This window comes from Pseudophryne corroboree, chromosome 1, assembly GCF_028390025.1.
Source record: "Pseudophryne corroboree isolate aPseCor3 chromosome 1, aPseCor3.hap2, whole genome shotgun sequence".
NCBI classification, from domain to species: Eukaryota; Metazoa; Chordata; class Amphibia; order Anura; family Myobatrachidae; genus Pseudophryne; species Pseudophryne corroboree.
In genome coordinates, this window is record NC_086444.1 from 137,790,537 (window position 1) to 137,810,433 (window position 19,897).

At 43.1% G+C, this 19,897-nt stretch overlaps 1 protein-coding gene across 1 annotated transcript in view; it reads right to left on the bottom strand.

Moving 5' to 3' along the window:
• The window catches only part of ADAMTS6 (ADAM metallopeptidase with thrombospondin type 1 motif 6), a 452,024-nt gene that overhangs the window by 184,597 nt on the left and 247,530 nt on the right, over positions 1-19,897 (bottom strand). The window contains exon 9 of the mRNA XM_063963153.1: positions 17,791-17,896. Coding sequence (XP_063819223.1) covers positions 17,791-17,896 — 106 coding nt within the window. The remainder of the gene's footprint in view (positions 1-17,790; positions 17,897-19,897) is intronic.

The following is a 19,897-nucleotide window of genomic DNA, read 5'->3' on the forward strand; positions in this document are numbered from 1 at the left end:
CAATTCAGCTCTGCAGATATGAGTAAGGGGTGCTGAGCTGACTGCTGTGAGGGGTGCTGGGTGTTGCTGGCTGGTACTGTGCTCTATGCTGCTGAGTGAGGGGTGCTGTGCTGGGTGAGGGGTTCTGTAGGAGGTGTGCTGTGCTGGGTGAGGGGTTCTGTATGAGGGGTGCTTTGCTGGGTGAGGGGTTCTGTAGTTGAGGTGCTGTGCTGGGTGAGGGGTTATGTATGAGTGGTGCTGTGCTGGGTGAGGGGAGTTGGATGAAGATTGCTGTGGGTAAGGGGTGCTGGGTGTCACTGCTGTGATCTGTGCTGCTGGGTGAGGGTGCTGTGCTGGGAGAGGGGTTCTATATGATTAGTGCTATGGGCGAGGGGTGCTGTATGATGATTGCTGTGGGCGAGGGGTGATAGGTGTTGCACGCTGCTGCAGTGATCTGTGCTAATTGGTGAGGGTGCTGTGCTAGGAGAGTGGTTCTGTATGAGGGGTGCTGTATGATGACTGTTGTGGGTGAGGGGTGATAGGTGTTGCACGCTGCTGCAGTGATCTGTGCTAATTGGTGAGGGTGCTGTGCTAGGAGAGTGGTTCTGTATGAGGGGTGCTGTATGATGACTGTTGTGGGTGAGGGGTGATAGGTGTTGCACGCTGCTGCAGTGATCTGTGCTAATTGGTGAGGGTGCTGTGCTAGGAGAGTGGTTCTGTATGAGGGGTGCTGTATGATGACTGTTGTGGGTGAGGGGTGATAGGTGTTGCACGCTGCTGCAGTGATCTGTGCTAATGTGTGAGGGTGCTGTGCTAGGAGAGTGGTTCTGTATGAGGGGTGCTGTATGATGACTGTTGTGGGTGAGGGGTGATAGGTGTTGCACGCTGCTGCAGTGATCTGTGCTAATGTGTGAGGGTGCTGTGCTAGGAGAGTGGTTCTGTATGAGGGGTGCTGGATGATGATTGCTGTGGGCGAGGGGTGATAGGTGTTGCACGCTGCTGCAGTGATCTGTGCTAATGTGTGAGGGTGCTGTGCTAGGAGAGTGGTTCTGTATGAGGGGTGCTGTATGATGACTGTTGTGGGTGAGGGGTGATAGGTGTTGCACGCTGCTGCAGTGATCTGTGCTAATGTGTGAGGGTGCTGTGCTAGGAGAGTGGTTCTGTATGAGGGGTGCTGTATGATGACTGTTGTGGGTGAGGGGTGATAGGTGTTGCACGCTGCTGCAGTGATCTGTGCTAATGTGTGAGGGTGCTGTGCTAGGAGAGTGGTTCTGTATGAGGGGTGCTGTATGATGACTGTTGTGGGCGAGGGGTGATAGGTGTTGCACGCTGCTGCAGTGATCTGTGCTAATGTGTGAGGGTGCTGTGCTAGGAGAGTGGTTCTGTATGAGGGGTGCTGTATGATGACTGTTGTGGGCGAGGGGTGATAGGTGTTGCACACTACTGCGTTGATCTGTGGTGCTCGGTGAGGGGTGCGGTGCTAATGCAGGGGTTCTATATGAGTGGTGCTGTGCTGTGTGAGGGGTGGCAGGTGTTGCTGGCTGCAGCTGTGATCTGTGCTGCTGTGTGAGTAAATACGTCATAAGCCAATGTGTTATTTTTGGTGTACGTGTATAAACACTAAGGGGTCTATTTACTAAGCCTTGGATGGAGATAAAGTGGACGGAGATAAAGTACCAGCCAACCAGCTCCTAACTGTCATGTTACAGGCTGTGTTTGAAAAATGGCAGTTAGGAGCGGATTGGCTGGTACTTTATCTCCATCCACTTTATCTCGCCCAAGATTTAGTAAATAGTCTCCTAAACTTGGGGTGGGATTATCTGCTAGGGGGACCCAACTAAAATATTCCCTAGGGCATCAAATTGGCTAGGGCCATCTCTGGTCACAGCGGATGTGAAAGTGACTGTTAGGCCACATAGACAGCCCTTCAACAGGTTCCTGAATTTATTGGTATCAACAGAGGTTAACAGTAGGAACTCAGTGGTAATACACACACCAATAGCAGTAGTATTGCTAATACCGTGATGGCAATGCAGTATAACACAGTGGTAATGCAGGGGTTAACATCAGTCATATTAAGCAGTTGGCAATAGAAGGTATCTGGGTGTCTCACCTCAGGGCCATAGTACTGCTGACACTCTTACACAGTAAAGATGCCTGCAGCCTGCACATGTGCAGTAGCACATCAGGTTTGAGGTTGCACCTCCCAGCAGACTCTGGGTACTAATGCCCGGAGTGTAAACAGCATAGGAGACAGCGTGGAGTGCTGCTCTACCAACAGTTATTGATTTAATTACTCTTGTTTTAACACGTTTTAAAGATTATTGTAGCCTTCAACCACACTGAAATGCAGCAACCATGGGCCAGACTAAAAAAGGTCACCACATAAAGATAGAACCTTCATCCTGATAGCATCATGATGTCCAACTGGCCATACAGTCAGTCATAACTCAAAAATATTTCTATTTTTCTCACAAAACGAAGCAATTTTTCAAATTACACATTTTTAGGAAGACATTTGGGTCTGACAGAGTAGTGGGTGTATACACCCACTTGGCACTGGCCACACCTCCTTTTCTTCTCACAGTAGGCCATTGATTATTTTCAGACCTAGACCCATGCGGCCCTTAATCTTGCCCTGCAGCAAGAAAGGACTTTTATCCTTGTTTCAATAATCATGGTTCTCAAAAAGAAACCTTGTTTCTGCATGGCTCTAATGTGTGCATGATAGCAACTTCTAAATTTGCCTTACACAGCCATCTGCTTCTCCGCCAGTATCATCATTCAGCTTGGAGAACATATGAGCACTGGCGATATCTAGGCACATAATCCAAGGTGCACACTGACACCAAGGCTGATTTGCACTACACCTCCACTCTAGCGCCCATCTAGACATTTACTTATACTCTAAGAACTTTTGAACATCACTTTTGTTTTCATTCCTCAGATAACAGATAATATCAGGAAATATATCATTGGTACGGCCCCATCTGAAATACTGTGTCCAGTACTGGAGACCACATATCCAGAAGGATATAAATACATTAGAGACTGTACAAAGAGGGGCAACTAAAATGGTGCATGGCCTACATCACAAAACTTAACCCGGAAAGACTAAAGCATGTATAGTTTGGAGGAGAGAAGGGAAAGGGGGGACATGATAGAAACTTTCAAATATACCAAGGGTCTTAAAGTACAGGAGGGAAACATTCTTCAAAGGAAGAGAAGTATTAGAACTCGAGCACATGCACTGAGACTGGAGGTAGACTGGTTCAGGGGAAATTTAAGGAAAAACTACTTCAGAGAAAGGGTAGTGGATAAGTGGAATAGCCTCCCATCAGAGGTGACAGAGGCTAAGACAGCAGAGCAAATTAAACATGCTTGGGATAGGAATAGGAATATTCTTAAAAGAACGAAGGTTCAAAAAGGGTTGAGATTATCTAAAGGATAAAAAAAAAGGGGGAAGACTAGATGGGCCAAGTGGTTCTCATCTGCTGTCAAATTCTATGTTTCTAAATAATGGAAAAAAAGAAAATAAGAATATGGTCAGAAATAGTACCTACAAGGCAAAGTGTATAATACAATGGTATTCCATCTAAATGTACTTTAATATCTAAATTGTAATAATTGTGACCCTAACAATTCTGTGTTCCAGGTAGATGGGTTCTTTTTACCTTGCATATAACAACAGATACAGTCCTCATACACCTAGCCCCAATACCCCATGTGGTGTAGCCATGCCGAGTGGTGTAGCGTCTTTTACACGTCTGAGATTGCACTGATTAGTTTGATGTACGACACTTGTATATGAGACTGCATCACAAAGCACAACGGAACTTGGAGTGAAAAAGAGCCGCTGCCACTGTATCGCATCACTTCCTATTCAGATTCAGACATAGTCGCATGCAGATATACAAGTGTTGCATATCAAATTAATCAGTGTACCCTTGTGAAGTGTTAGTGAATAAGGCAAACATTTGTGTAAAATAATGATTGGCGCAAGCCGAGTTGAGGACACATCTGTAAGCTCACATTTGTGCAATGGATTCAATTGCATCTGCAAAGCATATCCATTGTTATATCTAAGTGCCGTGGGAATTAATAATTCTGGCTGGACAGAAGGTGGAGTTTTTCTTCAAGACCAATTGATGGTAAAGGATGAAAATGTCAATGGTGTATATTTTTAGAGGGGAAAAAAATAAATTAAATGTTTATCCACCCACAAAAATAATACACTGGTAACTGGTTGTGGTAGAACATTAATATATGAATGGATTCAATATCGAGAAGCAGGAAGCCCACACTTGCACTTATGGTGGCTTCTTTATTGACCCATCTCCCTAAGATAGAACATGTTAGTGGACAGAGTATTAATAGAACATTGGAGTGTATGAAGCATTCAGTTAGCATCCTGAAAGTTCTACCTTTTATAGTATATTTTCCATGCAACGCTAAGACACGATTCTCATTTAATACAAACTGAACCACATCACAGAAACAAAAACTGTTTTTCTAAGCTTCACATTTATGACATTTCAGCCTACTTATGCAATAAATCATAATGGCTGAAACCCCAAAGAAGTATTCTGTTCACATTTACAGAACGAGAATGTTTTTCTAACAGAAACAGACACAAGACATAATAATCAAATATACCGCGTAAGTAGCTAGACAGGCAAGTGGTAATTATTCGCACAAGTGAAAAAATGAATGGCTGCCTCTTTGTAAGGTGAAAATACAAGCGGAGGATACAAGCTGCACACGGACGGAGGTGGTCGGATGTTTTTATGTGGTAATCGTATATTTTCGGAGAGTAAGAAATAGCCATCATGACTGCAAACGGCAGGCACACAAGCTTCCAAGAAAATGTACTACTCATTTAAGAGACAACTTTCTAGGACTAGAAAATGTAACAGTGCTGCAAAATTTCAGCTAAATTGTAATGTGACTTAGGGCTCCTATGTTCGGGCACTGGAATCTAGCGGCCAATAAACATTGTCCAAGCTTCCTAATGCTAATAGTCCTAAAAATAATGTAAGCGAATAGATGCGTACCGTGTGAATTCTGACAAACATTTGTTATGAAAAATGCTAGTGTTAACACTCAGCACAATTATAATGACATTCTGTGGGCATACTCGGACAGTACATAGTACTTTAAAAACACACTTTATAGACTTTGTGAAAGATTCATCAAGTTGGAGAGAGTGATAAACTGGAGACAGATAAAGTACCAAACAATAAGCGCCATTTTCAAACACAGTCTGTAACATAACAGTTAGAAGCAGATTGGTTATTTATTTATTCACAGTTTCTTATATGGCGCAGCATATTCCGTTGCACTTTACGGTTGGAACAACAGTAATAGAGCAAAACTGGAAAAAAACAGACAGACATAGAGGTAGGAAGGCCCTGCTCGCAAGCTTCCAATCTATAGGGAAATAGACATTGATACACAAGGATAGATGCTACCTATTGTCTAATGGTCCACCAGATTGCAAAGGTTCTTGGTGGGCTGTATGATATGGTCACCCAGCAATGTCGGCCAAGGGTCAGGAAGGTGTGAAAGTGAAGAAAGATAAAATGTGAGGTTATGTGTGGACTGTACAGAGGGGATGTAATTAGATTGGGATGCACTGAAGGTAATGTGGGTGGGTCTGTAAATAGATAAACTTGACTGAAGAGGTGATTTTTCAGACAACGTTTGAAGGTTTGGAGACTAGAGATGAGTCTAAAGGAGGGTAAAGATTGCTTAGAAGTTAATCACAGATCTGTCCGTGTGTATGCCCCACAGCGATAGCGATGCACGGCCCCCACACGTCGCTATCGCTAGTGCTGGACTGGCCTAGATCTGCAGGCACAATCTTCCACATCGCTTTTTTCACCGTTGGGTGAAATGAGCGACCTACCCCCCCCCCGTCCCCCTTTGCTCAACACATTGCTGAGTGGGGGGAGAGATGTGCGCTGAGCGGGGGGAGAGATGTGTGCTGAGCGTGGGGAGAGATGTACGCTGAGCGTGGGGAGAGATGTGCGCTGAGCGGGGGGAGAGATATGTACTGAGCGGGGGGGGGGGGAGAGATGTGTGCTGAGCGGGGGGAGAGATGTGTGCTGAGCGTGGGGAGAGATGTACGCTGAGCGGGGGGAGAGATATGTACTGAGCGTGGGGAGAGATGTACGCTGAGCGGGGGGAGAGATATGTACTGAGTGGGGGGAGAGATGTGTGCTGAGCGGGGGGAGAGATGTGTGCTGAGTGGGGGGAGAGATGTGTGCTGAGTGGGGGGAGAGATGTGTGCTGAGCGGGGGGAGAGATGTGTGCTGAGCGGGGGGAGAGATGTGTGCTGAGCGGGGGGAGAGATGTGTGCTGAGCGGGGGGAGGGGTGTGTGCTGAGCAGGGGAGAGATGTGTGCTGAGCGGGGGGAGAGATGTGCACAGAGCGGGGGGAGAGATGTGCGCTGAGCGGGGGGAGAGATGTGCGCTGAGCGGGGGGAGAGATGTGCGCTGAGCGCGGGGAGAGGTGTGTGCTGAGCGGGGAGAGAGATGTGCGCTGAGCGGGGGGAGAGATGTGCGCTGAGCGGGGGGAGAGGTGTGTGCTGAGCGGGGGGAGAGGTGTGTGCTGAGCGGGGGGAGAGGTGTGCGCTGAGCGGGGGGAGAGATGTGCGCTGAGCGGGGGGAGAGATGTGTGCTGAGCGGGGAGAGAGATGTGTGCTGAGCGGGGAGAGAGATGTGTCCTGAGCGGGGGGAGAGATGTGCGCTGAGCAGGGGGAGAGATGTGCGCTGAGCAGGGGGAGGTTGCGCTGAGCGGGGGGAGAGGTGTATGCTGAGCGGGGAGAGAGATGTGTGCTGAGCGGGGGGAGAGATGTGTGCTGAGCGGTCTGTGCTAGATCGCTCAGCACACAATCTCATGTGTGAACTGGCCTTTATTGTGCATGGGAGGTCTTTGCTGCTACAGACGTTTTGAAGCCCCATTTGTAAAGGAGCTTTGAACAGTATTATCTAGACTCCTTAGAAAATATTTCATAAGAGCCATATACACGAACCGCTCAGCACACATCTCTCCCGCAGCTCAGCACAGCGCGATGTATGCTGAGCGATGCGGGGGAGGACGGGGGGTGAAATGAGTGACGTGCTAGATTGAACCTGCATGCAGGCCAATCTAGCACTGGGGCCGCGCATCGCTATCGCCGTGGGGGGTACACACGAGTGATCTGTGCTTAAAATCGAAGCAATCTAGTCAGATTGCTCAGATTTTAAGCATGGATCTCTCTCTCCCTCTCTCTCTCTCTCTCTCTCTCTCTCTCTCCTTGAGTACCCCCTTTATAGCTTTGTGCTTTAGTGGTATATTCTACATGAAAGTAAATTTGATATCCAGGTGAAACAGAGTAGGTGTGGTAAATGAGGCAGGAAGGCGCTATGCAACCCCTCATGTTTCCCCATTTTGTATGATTGCTATAAGCTTTGCACATGATCTGAATTGTATGATTGTACCTACTCTGAGAATCTGCACATGTCCTGTCTTGACGCGCAAACTGTCCTCACATAATTTGTATGGTCACATCTTTTGTTATATTTGTTTTAATCTGTTCCTTTCTTTGCCTCTCTGGGGCTGCTGAACTTGTGGCACATTATAAATAAACTATGATGATGATGATGATGATTTGTAAGGCATCAAAGTTACTGGACATAGGGAAGACAGAGCATGCATAAAATAGGGACTTAGCATACAGACAGCAGGGATGGCAAAATATTGGGTGAGTTCCATGGGGAGGGGGGCACTGGAGGGGGCATGGCCATGCCCCAGGCCTGCTGTATATTACTATGGTGCACACTGGGACATGAAGTCTAGCATTGCTGGGGACGTGGTTGTGTAATGCCTGCACAAGGGCACCTATAGAGTTCTTAGCCTGGGACATTTGAACCCACTCCCTTATCACTGCTCCCCTGATACAAGCTAGATAAAATCACTGTAGACCTGAAAACACGTATATGAAATATTAAAACATCCAAGATGTTAGTTACTCACTCTAAGGGGCCCATTTATCAACGAGTGATAGAATGATAAAACTTGTTTTTTTTTATGATCAATGGTGCTCCAGCCAATCCCAACTGTCATTTTTCAAACATGTGACTGTTGGGAGCTGATTGGCTGGTGCATCATTTATCACACGGAACAAGTTTTATCATTCAAAATGAGTTTTATCCCTCGTTGATAAATTGACATCACACCCTTCAAATTAGATTTATGCTGGAAAACTCATGGAGTTGCATTTATTCTCTTCTCAAAAATTACAAGGAAGGGTCAAGGGACCCCATGCTAAATATAGATATGTACCCAATGCTGACTTTAACATTAAAAAAAGTATATGGCCCATCAATTCACTAGGAAATTCTCCATGCCTCAGTGATGACTACAACCTAGTGAAAGGTCCATTTCACAAAATGGTTGCGTCACTTATGTTTATGGAAAACATCCATGCAACAGTAAGTGGGAGATCCTACAGCATAACAGTTCGGAACATTAATTTTGACTATTATCATGGATCTCTTGATGTAAAAGCTTCACACAAGTCTCAATACACAAAACTTAAATCCATAAAACCCAGTTGATTATGGCTACAAACAGGAAATGTCTTATTACATTCCTCACCTGTTTATAACCATACAGACATAGCTATTCCCAATTAAAAAGGAAATATACATTTAAAAAAAAAAATCAAGAAGTCAAATGATTGCTGAACGTTCAGTTGTTACAGAAATGTTTGCACATTTAACTCAGCAACAAATGCTCAGACGTTGTTATACATAACCATAAAGATTCAACCGCTAGTAATCAAGTAATAATCGTTGCAATTAAGTATAATGCTTTAACCTGCTGTAAATTTAAAAAAAAAAGCACTGCAAACTGTTAATATTTATGTTTATTATCCAATATTCTATGTGAGGGACATTTAGAATGTATAGTGATTGTAACCTATATTATAAATATATTTAAAACTGCCAAAAATAATATCACACCCACTGTGTTTGCATCATGCTCCAGTTTTCACTGGACACCCAGTGGACCCTCTAACATTAACACCTCCCAGCTATGAGCTAACTACTTTCTAATTCCTGTATGCTGTTACTTTGCCATCTGATCCCATTTAGTGATTCCTTGACAGCTTCCTGTGTGGTACTGTTTTCAGTGTCAGACGTTCCCGCTGCAACCTCATTTCGTAATGTACCTTTTTTCTTTAGTATAACACAAGTCTACTGGCCTTTAGAGTTAATTTGTTCAGTGCAGCTATGACAATGGTGCAGCAATTGTGTCAGATGTTTCAGGAAAACAATATCACACAATTCTTTAAAATGAGTTTAAAAAGACATACATGTCACTGCCTGTTCTTCCCCCAGGAATTTCCTTACTCTCCAGACATAGGTTTCAACTCTTTCATTAATCAATCTAATGTTTTGCAGCAGTATGAAGACCAGACCAAATAACATAATGCAGACTACAGTATCTGAATATAAAATAACTGTGTCTCGAGCTGCCATTACCACCAGCGAGCTTTAAAAAAAAAAAAAAAAAAGACATATAAGGAAAAAATGCATAGTGTAAGGGCATTGTCGTTTAAGAATCTAGGTCAATTGATTTTTCATATGCTGAAAAGTTTATATTGAAGGAACCCACTTGTAATGTAGCCACAAAGTTGTTAGGAGAAGGTCCTACTATGCCTGGACTTCCTAGGACCTTTAGTTGCCTAGAATTTTGACAGCAGATAAGAACCACCAGGTCTGCCTTAAACGCACACGCACATACCGTATCCTTATACACTAGGGTTCTTTCTTTGTTGGAAACCAATTAACCTACCAGTATACCTTTGGATTGTGGGAGGAAACCGGATTACCCGGAGGAAACCCATGTAAGCACAGGGAGATTATATAAACTCCACATAGTAGCCCTATGGTGGGAATTGAATCCAAGACCTCAGTGCTGTGAGGCAGTAATGCTAACCATTAATAACCATTACACTATCCGCATTCCTATAATAAGCCACAATGACAACATGGAGCAGATAGGTGAATGGTTCAAATTTCCTGCACTTTGTATGTGTACATGAAACATTCAACTGGACATAAGTCATGCCCAAGATAACCAGTAGGAACTCTTTACTGATCACCACAAGCAACCTTTCCCCCCCCTACCATTGCAACATGGTTCCTGCTATTTTTGCTATAGGCTGTCAGGCACATTGAACTGAGAGCAGGTGTGCAGGTAATGGTGGTGTGCTGGAGAGGACCTCCAAGGTCTACACGGAAAGAAGCTATCTACCTACCTAAACGTGTAATTAAAAAGTAACAAATCACTAAATGCAAATATGTAAAGACGTACAGATCTATGTAAAGTATACACTCATGTGCCACAAAAATGGAGACAACTGTCTACTTAGTAACACATAATAGTTAGCATTACTACCTCACAGCACTGAGGTCATGGGTTTGATTCCCACCATTACCCTAACTGTGCAGCGTTTGTATATTCTCCCCGTACTTGCGTGTGTTTCCTCCGGGTACTCCGGTTTCCTCCCACAATCAAAAAATATACTGATAGGTAAATTGGCTCCCAACAAAAAAATTAACCCTAGCACAAATGTGTCTGTGTTTACATGTGATAGGGAATATAGAGTGTAAGCTCCACTGGGGCAGGAACTGATGTGTATGAGCAAATATTCTCTGTAAAGCGCTGCGGAATATGTGTGCGCTATATAAATAACTGGTAATAAATAGGTCCTCATGTCAATCGGATTACAGCAACAACATGACAGGGCATAGACTCCACAAGCTTGCTCAAGTACTACTGTATATAGATAGTGTAGACCAGTGGTTCCTAAATTCGGTCCTCAAGGACCCCTAACAGTTCACGTTTTCCATGTCACCCGGCAGGTACACGGTGTAATACCAACAATCACATTTTAAAAATCCACAAATTACCTGGATAAAGTGAACGGTTATGGGTCCATGAGAACCGAGTTTGGGAATCACTGGTGCAGACTATGCCTCCTGAATAATGGTTCACTATTCCCTAATATTTGTTGCTGGTGGAACCCTGTCATTAATGGCATGTTGAACTTCAAATCCGGTGAACGAAATGGCCAAATCAAGAGTCCAAACTCAGAGGAATACTCCAGCAGAAATAATCTGGTGGTTATAGACCTGTGCTTGTGGTGTACTGTCATGCTGAAGGAGTCCACTTCCGCCTGAGTAAATGCCTGACAGATCCGCTGATCTGTGATGTCTGCAGATGTATCAGGAGTTCTAATGCATGCCAGCTAAAAACACCACACACCATAACAGAGACACCACCGCCCTGGACTGTCTCTTGTTGGCATGCGGAGCCTATTGCCTGGTATTTTTTTCTCCACATATGTAATCATTCATCTGCCCAAAACAGATGGAACCATGGCTCATCTAACCAGGCTACACGATTCCAATCATCTTGTGTCCAATGATTGTTGCATGTGAAAATCCAAAATTCGTATATGATTTCGGAAATAGAGTGACCCATCTCCCAGGTACCTAGAATCAAACCTCATTCAAAGCCGCTTCACTGTGATTTATATGACAATGGATTGAAGATATTGCTACCTAAATATAGTACTTTAATTGCAGAAGATACCATTTAATTCAGGGGTAGGGGGCATGTACAGGGAATGGAAATGGTTTTTTACACAAGTGCATTTTATTTATTACAGTATTCTGAAGATGATATTATCATGATTTAAAAGTTTAATAAACTATTTTAATTATGCATCACTCTGCTTAAGAAACACATCTGTTTGGATCACCACTTGATCACCAAAAATTAACTGTGAATATTTGACCATATAAAAACTTATCAGCAGAGCTTTTGCAATAGGCTTTAATGCGACATTAAACAAAGATTGTGTCCGTAAGCATAACAGCATTTATGGTAAGGCCTGGAAGAGATAGAGGAGGGTGAAAATGTGACTGACACCTCCAGTGTAAGATACGGAAAAGGAAGCATTTTCCAGGGTAAACTAAATTCTTAAACAAGAGGTCATGAACTGAAAGCTGCAGGGGGTGAAATAGGAGCATAAAGCAAACCAACTGTGAGCTCTACAGACACTGCTAGCACTGGAGGGAAGAAAAGATTTCCTGATAAACACAATAGTGACACGTTAGTGCACAACTTATGGCAGCCGACTGCAATGTAAAAGCTCAGACTGTTCGTTTGTGTCTTGGTTGTGACTGCTACTGTCCCAATAGGATAGCTATTCACGCAAATAAATGATTGCTATGCACTAAGTAAATGTAACTTACATTTGTAAAGCTAAGTAAAGTAAAAGTAAATGTAACTAAGTAAATGTAACAGAATAATCCTAAAACAAAAATTGTACCCCATGCCCAAGACCCCACTGGATAGGGTAAGCGGGACTCTCACCACTACAATCCATTCTGAATGCAGCTGCGAGGCTAATCTTCCACGCTAGACGTTCATCGTCTGCAGATCTACTCTGTCAGTCCCTCCATTGGTTGCCTGTATTCTACCGTATTCAATATAAAATACTTTTACTCACACACAAGGCCATTAACCAAACGACACCAACGTACATCACTTTGCTTATCTCAAAATATCTCCCAACCCGACCTCTTCGCTCTTCACAAGAACTGCGTCTCTCAACCACACTCATTACTCGCTCCCACTCACGATTGCAGGACTTTGATCGGGCTGCACCCACTCTGTGGAATGTGGAATGCCCTACCACGTACAATAAGACTCTCCTCTAGTCTCCAAACCTTCAAGCGTTCCCTGAAAACTCACCTCTTCAGGCAAGCCTATCAAATTCCAGAACCGCCCACATAACTTTCATAAACCTTCCTATCAAATTGCATCCACTCTGCACAGTCCACACATATCCTCACATGTCTTCTCATTCTTCACTTTCCCTTCCTCCCGACCCCGGTTCATCATTGCTGTGTGACCATATCATACAGCCCACCAAGAACCTTTGCAATCTGGTGGACAACTATGCAATAGTATCAATGCCTACTTCCCTATAGATTGTAAGCTTGCGAGCAGGGCCTTCCTACCTCTATGACTGTTTGTTATTACCCAGTTTTGTTATATCATTGTTATTTCCAATTGTAAAGCGCAACGGAATTTGCTGCGCTATATACGAAACTGTTAATAAATAATAAATAGCACACACAGCTGCCCCCGGCAGTCTCATGATCACCATGTGTCATTGTCGACAACATCCATCTCCCAACAATCTACAGTCAAGCTGCTAGCCCTGAAGGAACTCAGACTGCAAGATATGGGGAGGGTGGGGAAAGATTTTGTCTTCAACTGCAGGGGCTGGAGGACATGCATGAAAGGGGAAACATTAAATCTTGCTTAATATATTGAAGTAACTATTATACTACTAGTAATATAAGAGGGGACATTTATCAAGCCATTTAAATAGTAGAGAAGTTGACCATACAGCAACCTATCAGCTTATGTCTATCATTTTACAGAATGTACTTGATAAATGCTAGCTAGAACCTGATTGGTTACTATGGGCAACTTCTCAACTTGTCTTTTTCTCTCTTTAGAAGGCTTGATATATCACACCCATGATATTTCTGTACACAGTGTGTAAAACAGGAGCTTGAAGTACTGTAAGTGCCTTTGGACAACTTGCCCTTACTATATCCTCTCCTCATCCATGCAGCAAACAAGAGAGTGAGGGCAAAGCGAGAGGGGGTGTTCTAAACAGGGATAGATCCAATAACTATATTTTGTTTGGCTGCTTTATTATTTGTTTCAGGCCTCAAGAGTCCTAGTGGATTCAGAACCCACAAAATGACTGACAGTCACCACTGTGTGGTATCAAACTACAAGTCTCCAACGAGCTGAGCCACAGAAAAGGAAATTCCACCATTTCCACCTTAACACAGGTATAATAGCACACGTAGTAATGATGTCCTCACATCTTAGACCTCCACCCTTAAGTGTCGTGTGTTCCGTGGGGGGCAGGTGACGTTACGGAGCCCTGTGGCTGGAAAACAAATCGCCACCGCTGCATCAACATTCAACTATAAGGAATATTATTTTATTAATGGACCAACTTGTCGCTAATAATTAAAATTGAAGGGCGGAAACTGTGAATATCAGTTTGCCTTTCACAGACAGGTAGGGCAAGCTCAGCAGTAGCTAGCTAAAGGAAATACTTTGGACATTTGTAATTCAGACACAACTGTACATTTAATAAGGAAAAATAATAATTAGGCAGCACTTGACTGATGCCATCAAAAGGGTGTAGTATGGTATGCCGGCGGCCGGGCTCCCGGCGACCAGCATACCGGCGCCGGGAGCCCGGACGCCGGCATACCGACAGTGTGGCGAGCACAAAGGAGCCCCTTGCGGGCTTGCTGCGCTCGCCACGCTGCGGGCACGGTCTCCCTCCAGGGGGGTCGTGGACCCCCACGAGGGAGAATAGCTGTCGGTATGCCGGGTGTCGGAATCCCGGCGCCGGTATACTTTGCGCCGGGATCCCGACATTTGGCATACTGAAGACCACCCCATCAAAATAATCATCTCTGTTTAAAGAGTACTCTATATTACATAAGTGAGGACTTACCGATTTACAGAAGTCATACAAAGAAATGTGGACGTTTTTGGAGGAAAATAACCAATAAGCCACACTAATCCCACCTAAGGTGTGTATGACTGCAATGCCGGGACTTCTGTGCCCCATATGCCCCAAACAGTTTATTTCAAAGTTTTTTCCGCAATCTGTACACAATCTTGTGGGACTTTTACTAAATATATATCAGAGGGTAATCATAGAAATTGATGCCAGCAATCCTGTTTCTGTGGTCATTTTATAAACTGCTTTAGCTCAACATATACATCTAACAGGATGAATCAGCCAGTGAATACAAAATACCTACAAATTAACAATTTTAGGTTGGGGGGAAATTCTGGATAATTCAATTATTCCCCCCCCCCCTCCCCCGTTTTCATGCAAAAATACAAAGGATCCTGAATCAAGTTCCCAGATCCATGTGCTTTCGCGTCATAAAAAAGGGTCAGTTATCGCGGGGGGGGGTACTTTTGGGGCTATTTCATTAACCCCCGAGGGATCAATTAGCCACCGTAATTTAGCTGTGGGTACTTCAATTCCCCCCATAATGTATTAAAACACGCTTTAAACTTCACAGCCAATCATAACAAGTGTCTCATTTTATGCTTTCTTTCATTCATTCATTCATTCATTATTCCTGTCACTGGACTTGTGTCCACATGCTGCCTTTGTGCTTACAATCACTGGTGATCTCTGCACCTCTACTGGTACTTGGTTGTGAAATTCTACGTTACTTAAATCTTTAAGACAAAATATTATTTTAAGAGCAGATATAGTAATGATGATGATCAGTGGTGGATTTTACCTAATGGCCCCCACATAAAAAGCCACCTCAGCGTCAGTGAGACAGGTGCAGTCCATGATTGCACTGGCTTCACTGTGACTGGCAGTGACTTCTTATTGGAAGTGCAGCCTGTCACTCACAGACACTACAGGCAGTCCCATTGGGAGGTGTTTTCTTCCTCTGGGACTGCCAAACCAGGCTGCGATTAGCAGAGCGTGTGCTTCCAGTAGGAAGTCACTCCCTGCCTTTCGCACATCCCTAGTTGGCTTCTACGGGCTGCAGCCAATGCAGTCCTTAGTAGCTGGTGTTTTGCGCATGCCAGATCCATTGCACAGGTGCCAGGACCAGAATGTCTCCTCACCTCTCCTCTCTGGGCATGATGGTAGCGGCAGCCTCCCTCCTACAAATAGGAAGGAAAAATGTCTGCTTCTACTTTGTGCAGCAGATAGGTACATTTTAACCAGCACTCACTCACAAGACGCGGGGAGCTGAAAATGTTAACAGAAACCTCCACGCAACTTCTGATCAGGGGTTCACTATGGTATGCCGGCGGTCGGGCTCCCGGCGACCAGCATACCGGCTCCGGGAGCCCGACCGCCGGCTTACCAACAGTGTGGCGAGCGCAAATGAGCCCCTTGCGGGCTCGCTGCGCTCGCCACGCTACGGGCACGGTGGCGCGCTACGTGCGCCACGCTATTTTATTCTCCCTCCAGGGGGGTCATGGACCCCCACGAGGGAGAATAAGTGTCGGTATGCCGGCTGTCGGGATCCCGGCGCCGGTATACTGTGCGCCGGGATCCCGTCAGTCGGCATACTGAAGACCACCCCTGATCAGAGCTGGTCTTCAGACTTTAAAATATATATATATATATATATATATATATAAAATTTAAATAAAGTAACGTATCCAAGATCATTTTTTTTATATTCTCAATAATGCAGCATAGTTCGGACTGTTTTAGTTCTAAAGGTGGAAAGAAAACCTTCTAAAGTTTACATAATAATAATAATAATAATAATAATAAAAAATAAATTTAACCAAAGCAGCAAAAAGCTCTATAAAGAAGTGACATATCCCAATCCAGGGGTGTTCGACATGCAGCCATCCAGCTGCCCAGTAACAGTTTTAGCATGACGTAATAGCAAAAATGTGGAAGTGCATGCTGGGATGTGTAGTTCCTCAGCAGTTAGAGGGCCGCATGTTGAAATCCCCTGTCCTAATTGATCCTTCTTTTCTCCCTTTGCATCTATAACACAAATTTTTTAGGATATATTTCACCATTTCTCAAAAATCTCTTATTCTAATAATAATCTGCCATTGGAATTTTGCTTTCTGTAGACTGAGCACGGTTTCATAACAGGGGTAATATATCAAGCAGTAAAATAAAATGCAGAAGTGGACCAGTGGAGCTGTTGCCCATAGCAACCGATCAGCTCTGAGGAAGCATTTATCAGGTACATTACTACAGTATATAAAATGATAGCTAGAAGCTGATTGATCACTATGGCCCACTTCTCCAATATCTTCTGCTTGATACATCAACCCATCAGTACTGTGTCAAAGTATCACTATTCCAGGTGAATATTAAAATAAAAATACACCGCTGTGTGTGTGCAAATGAATGCCCAGGAAGGGTGCAATAATATAGGATTAATATATAGAATCCTTGCCCTGGACTTTAACCTTAAGGGCCCTACACACTTACCACCGCCAAGCTGCCCGACTGCGGATACGGCCTGCATGCATAAGCGACAAGGCACCAAAGATTAACGAGCGTGGGGCCGCGCATCGTTAATCGTTGGTGCCTACACACTGCACGATTTGAACAAGTTCTCGTTCATTAATGAACGAGAACGTTCATATCGTGCATTTTATCTGCCAGTGTGTAGGGCCCTTTAGTGTTAGGGACCCACCATATGAAGTCACGTGGTCATGGTTGGTGGGTCCAAAATTATGCTAGGCACCTCAAATTTATGATATATTGCAGAATGTATTATAATTATTCTGACTGGCAGTGTTTAGTATTTAGAGTGTGTGCTTGCATTTTCTCTTTGTTTCTGGGTGGCACTACAAGTCTCAGCATGGTAGCTTGTCTTATTATGTTTATAATTAGGTTTGTGCAGTCCAAGCCCACCTTTTAATATATGCAATATAGGATTTCCATGATACTTCCCATTTAATAAGCCAACATTTTAAAAACAGGGACTTAAATGCACAGTTAGCAAAACTGCCAGAATAAGACTGCGGTGGTGATTAAACAGATACTGAATACAGCCACACTGAGGATGCTGACAGTGAAATGCACGGCAATGAATAAGCTGGAATTGGAAATGACTCTCTGGAACAATGTAAAACAGATTGCATAATAACATATTTTGACTTTTTTTTCCAACTCACTTGTGACCAATCTCATGTGCAATGGTAAATGCAGAACCCAAGCCAATGTCTTCATTAATGCTGCAACTCCGCTCCGGCTCACACATTCCAGCCACTGAGGCCAAGCCTAAATAAACAGAAGGAGACACAAAGGGTCAGGCCAAGGTGTTTCAGTCTTCTAAATGCTTGGATTCTTTTTAATAACCTCCACATATAGAAGGAGCAGTTGGCAAAAGGTTAACTTTCGAGCCATTTACAAAATCACTGGGGGGAATTTCACATTGCAGGCTAGACATTAATATTTTTTGAACTGCAGTCAGTGCTGGAAAATGTCTAGACTAGGGGTTAGATTTATAAATTTTACTTCTGGTAACTTGGGACCACCTAGTAACTTGAGCCAGAAGAGGGAATTCAACAAAGTATTTCTACTTTAACATTCTTGAGGCAGCAGAAAGAAAAAAAAGAAAGAAAAAAAAAAACTCAAGTATCCACATTATTTCTCTAAAAGAGATCTGTTTAAGTTTAATGCGTTCAAAAAAACATAAGCACGTTTTTATGTCAAAAGAAAAAAAAACTCCTAGTAGAAAAAAAAGACAATAAAACAAGACCAGCAGAATAAACTGAATTTTTTTTTTTTTTTACATTTTCTTTGTAAATTAAACACGAGGGAGGAACGCATGAGAAAGTAAATCATTCGGTATAAGATCATCATAATGTGATAACAAAAAGGGGGACAGCATTCCACATACGACCATGAACAGAAAGAAGAAATAACCTGCACAATCATCTGTCTGACATTGGTCCAATGAAATGAAATACTGTATGTGTGAGTAATTTACTGACGTGTGTGAATGTGCTGTTAGCCATAGTACACAATCAGACACCTGCATCTTTGCACTACATGATCAAAGATAAGCTGCTACAGGTCAACGTACGTCCGCATTCAGGTTAGTAAATGACCCACTCCAAACTTATTAGTGCACAATAAAAGCTATATATATATATATATATATATATATATATATATATATATATATATATATATAGTGGCCCATACGTGTGGAAACACCCTTATAAAAAGGAAATGTCTAAGGAAATATTAATATAGTGTCTAGTACAGTGGTTCCATGCTTTTTACAGAGCCATAGAGTATCTGTATTTTTTTCACGGCCAAATGTTTCGCATTGAGAAGTTTTGAATTTAAATTGTCCTTAGGTGTAATTGTGTGGTGAGGGACAAGATTCGCTTCTGCTTATTTTATGACTGCCAGTTACCAGCACTATAACACTGCCTATAACACTGATCATATATCATTTGAATTGGTCCTGGACCACCAGTCCAAGGCACCCCTGCAACTGCCCTGATGCACCCCAGGGTGCCATAGCACACTGTTTGAGAACCACTGGTCTAGTGTCTACACATGTGATATGGGAGTGGGGGAAACTTTTTAGGGTATGTCACCAGCATGGCGGCCATATTATGACAATCTCTATCTATTGATCTATCTATCTATCTATCTATCTATCTATCTATCTATCTATCTATCTATCTATCTATATTTCAATCAGAATTTACAAATAAAATACATAGGTACTCTCTGTAGGTTAGTGAATGACCCACACAATATTTACTAGTAGCATAAAATGCATTTTTTTCATATAAATATTACACTAGGAAGTTACAGAAAAACAGCAAAAAAAAACTTACTGCTTTATAAAACCAAAACACTACATGGTAGAAAAAGTACAGTAATAAACAGAAATAAGCAGATAAACAATATTCTCAAACAACTCACATAACTAATATTTCAGGGTACATGTGTTTCGCAAAACTAATGTGTCCAGTCCAACTCTTCTCTATATTCTTTCTGCTTTGATTTTACATTTTTTTAATAATATTAATAAGATTTGGCAGGTCTGTCTGTTACATTCTACTCTTCTTTTTCTACATTCTGGAGAAAACTTTATCTTTTTTTGTTATCCAAATTGGATGTTCTCTTGACCCAGTCTAGTCACACCGAAGCTATTCACCGTCTTGTCTTTAATGACTTTTTACCGATACATTTTTATTGACATTTGTATTTGTCTTGGATCCTCCTCTACTGTAGTTCAATTCCTGATCCACACTG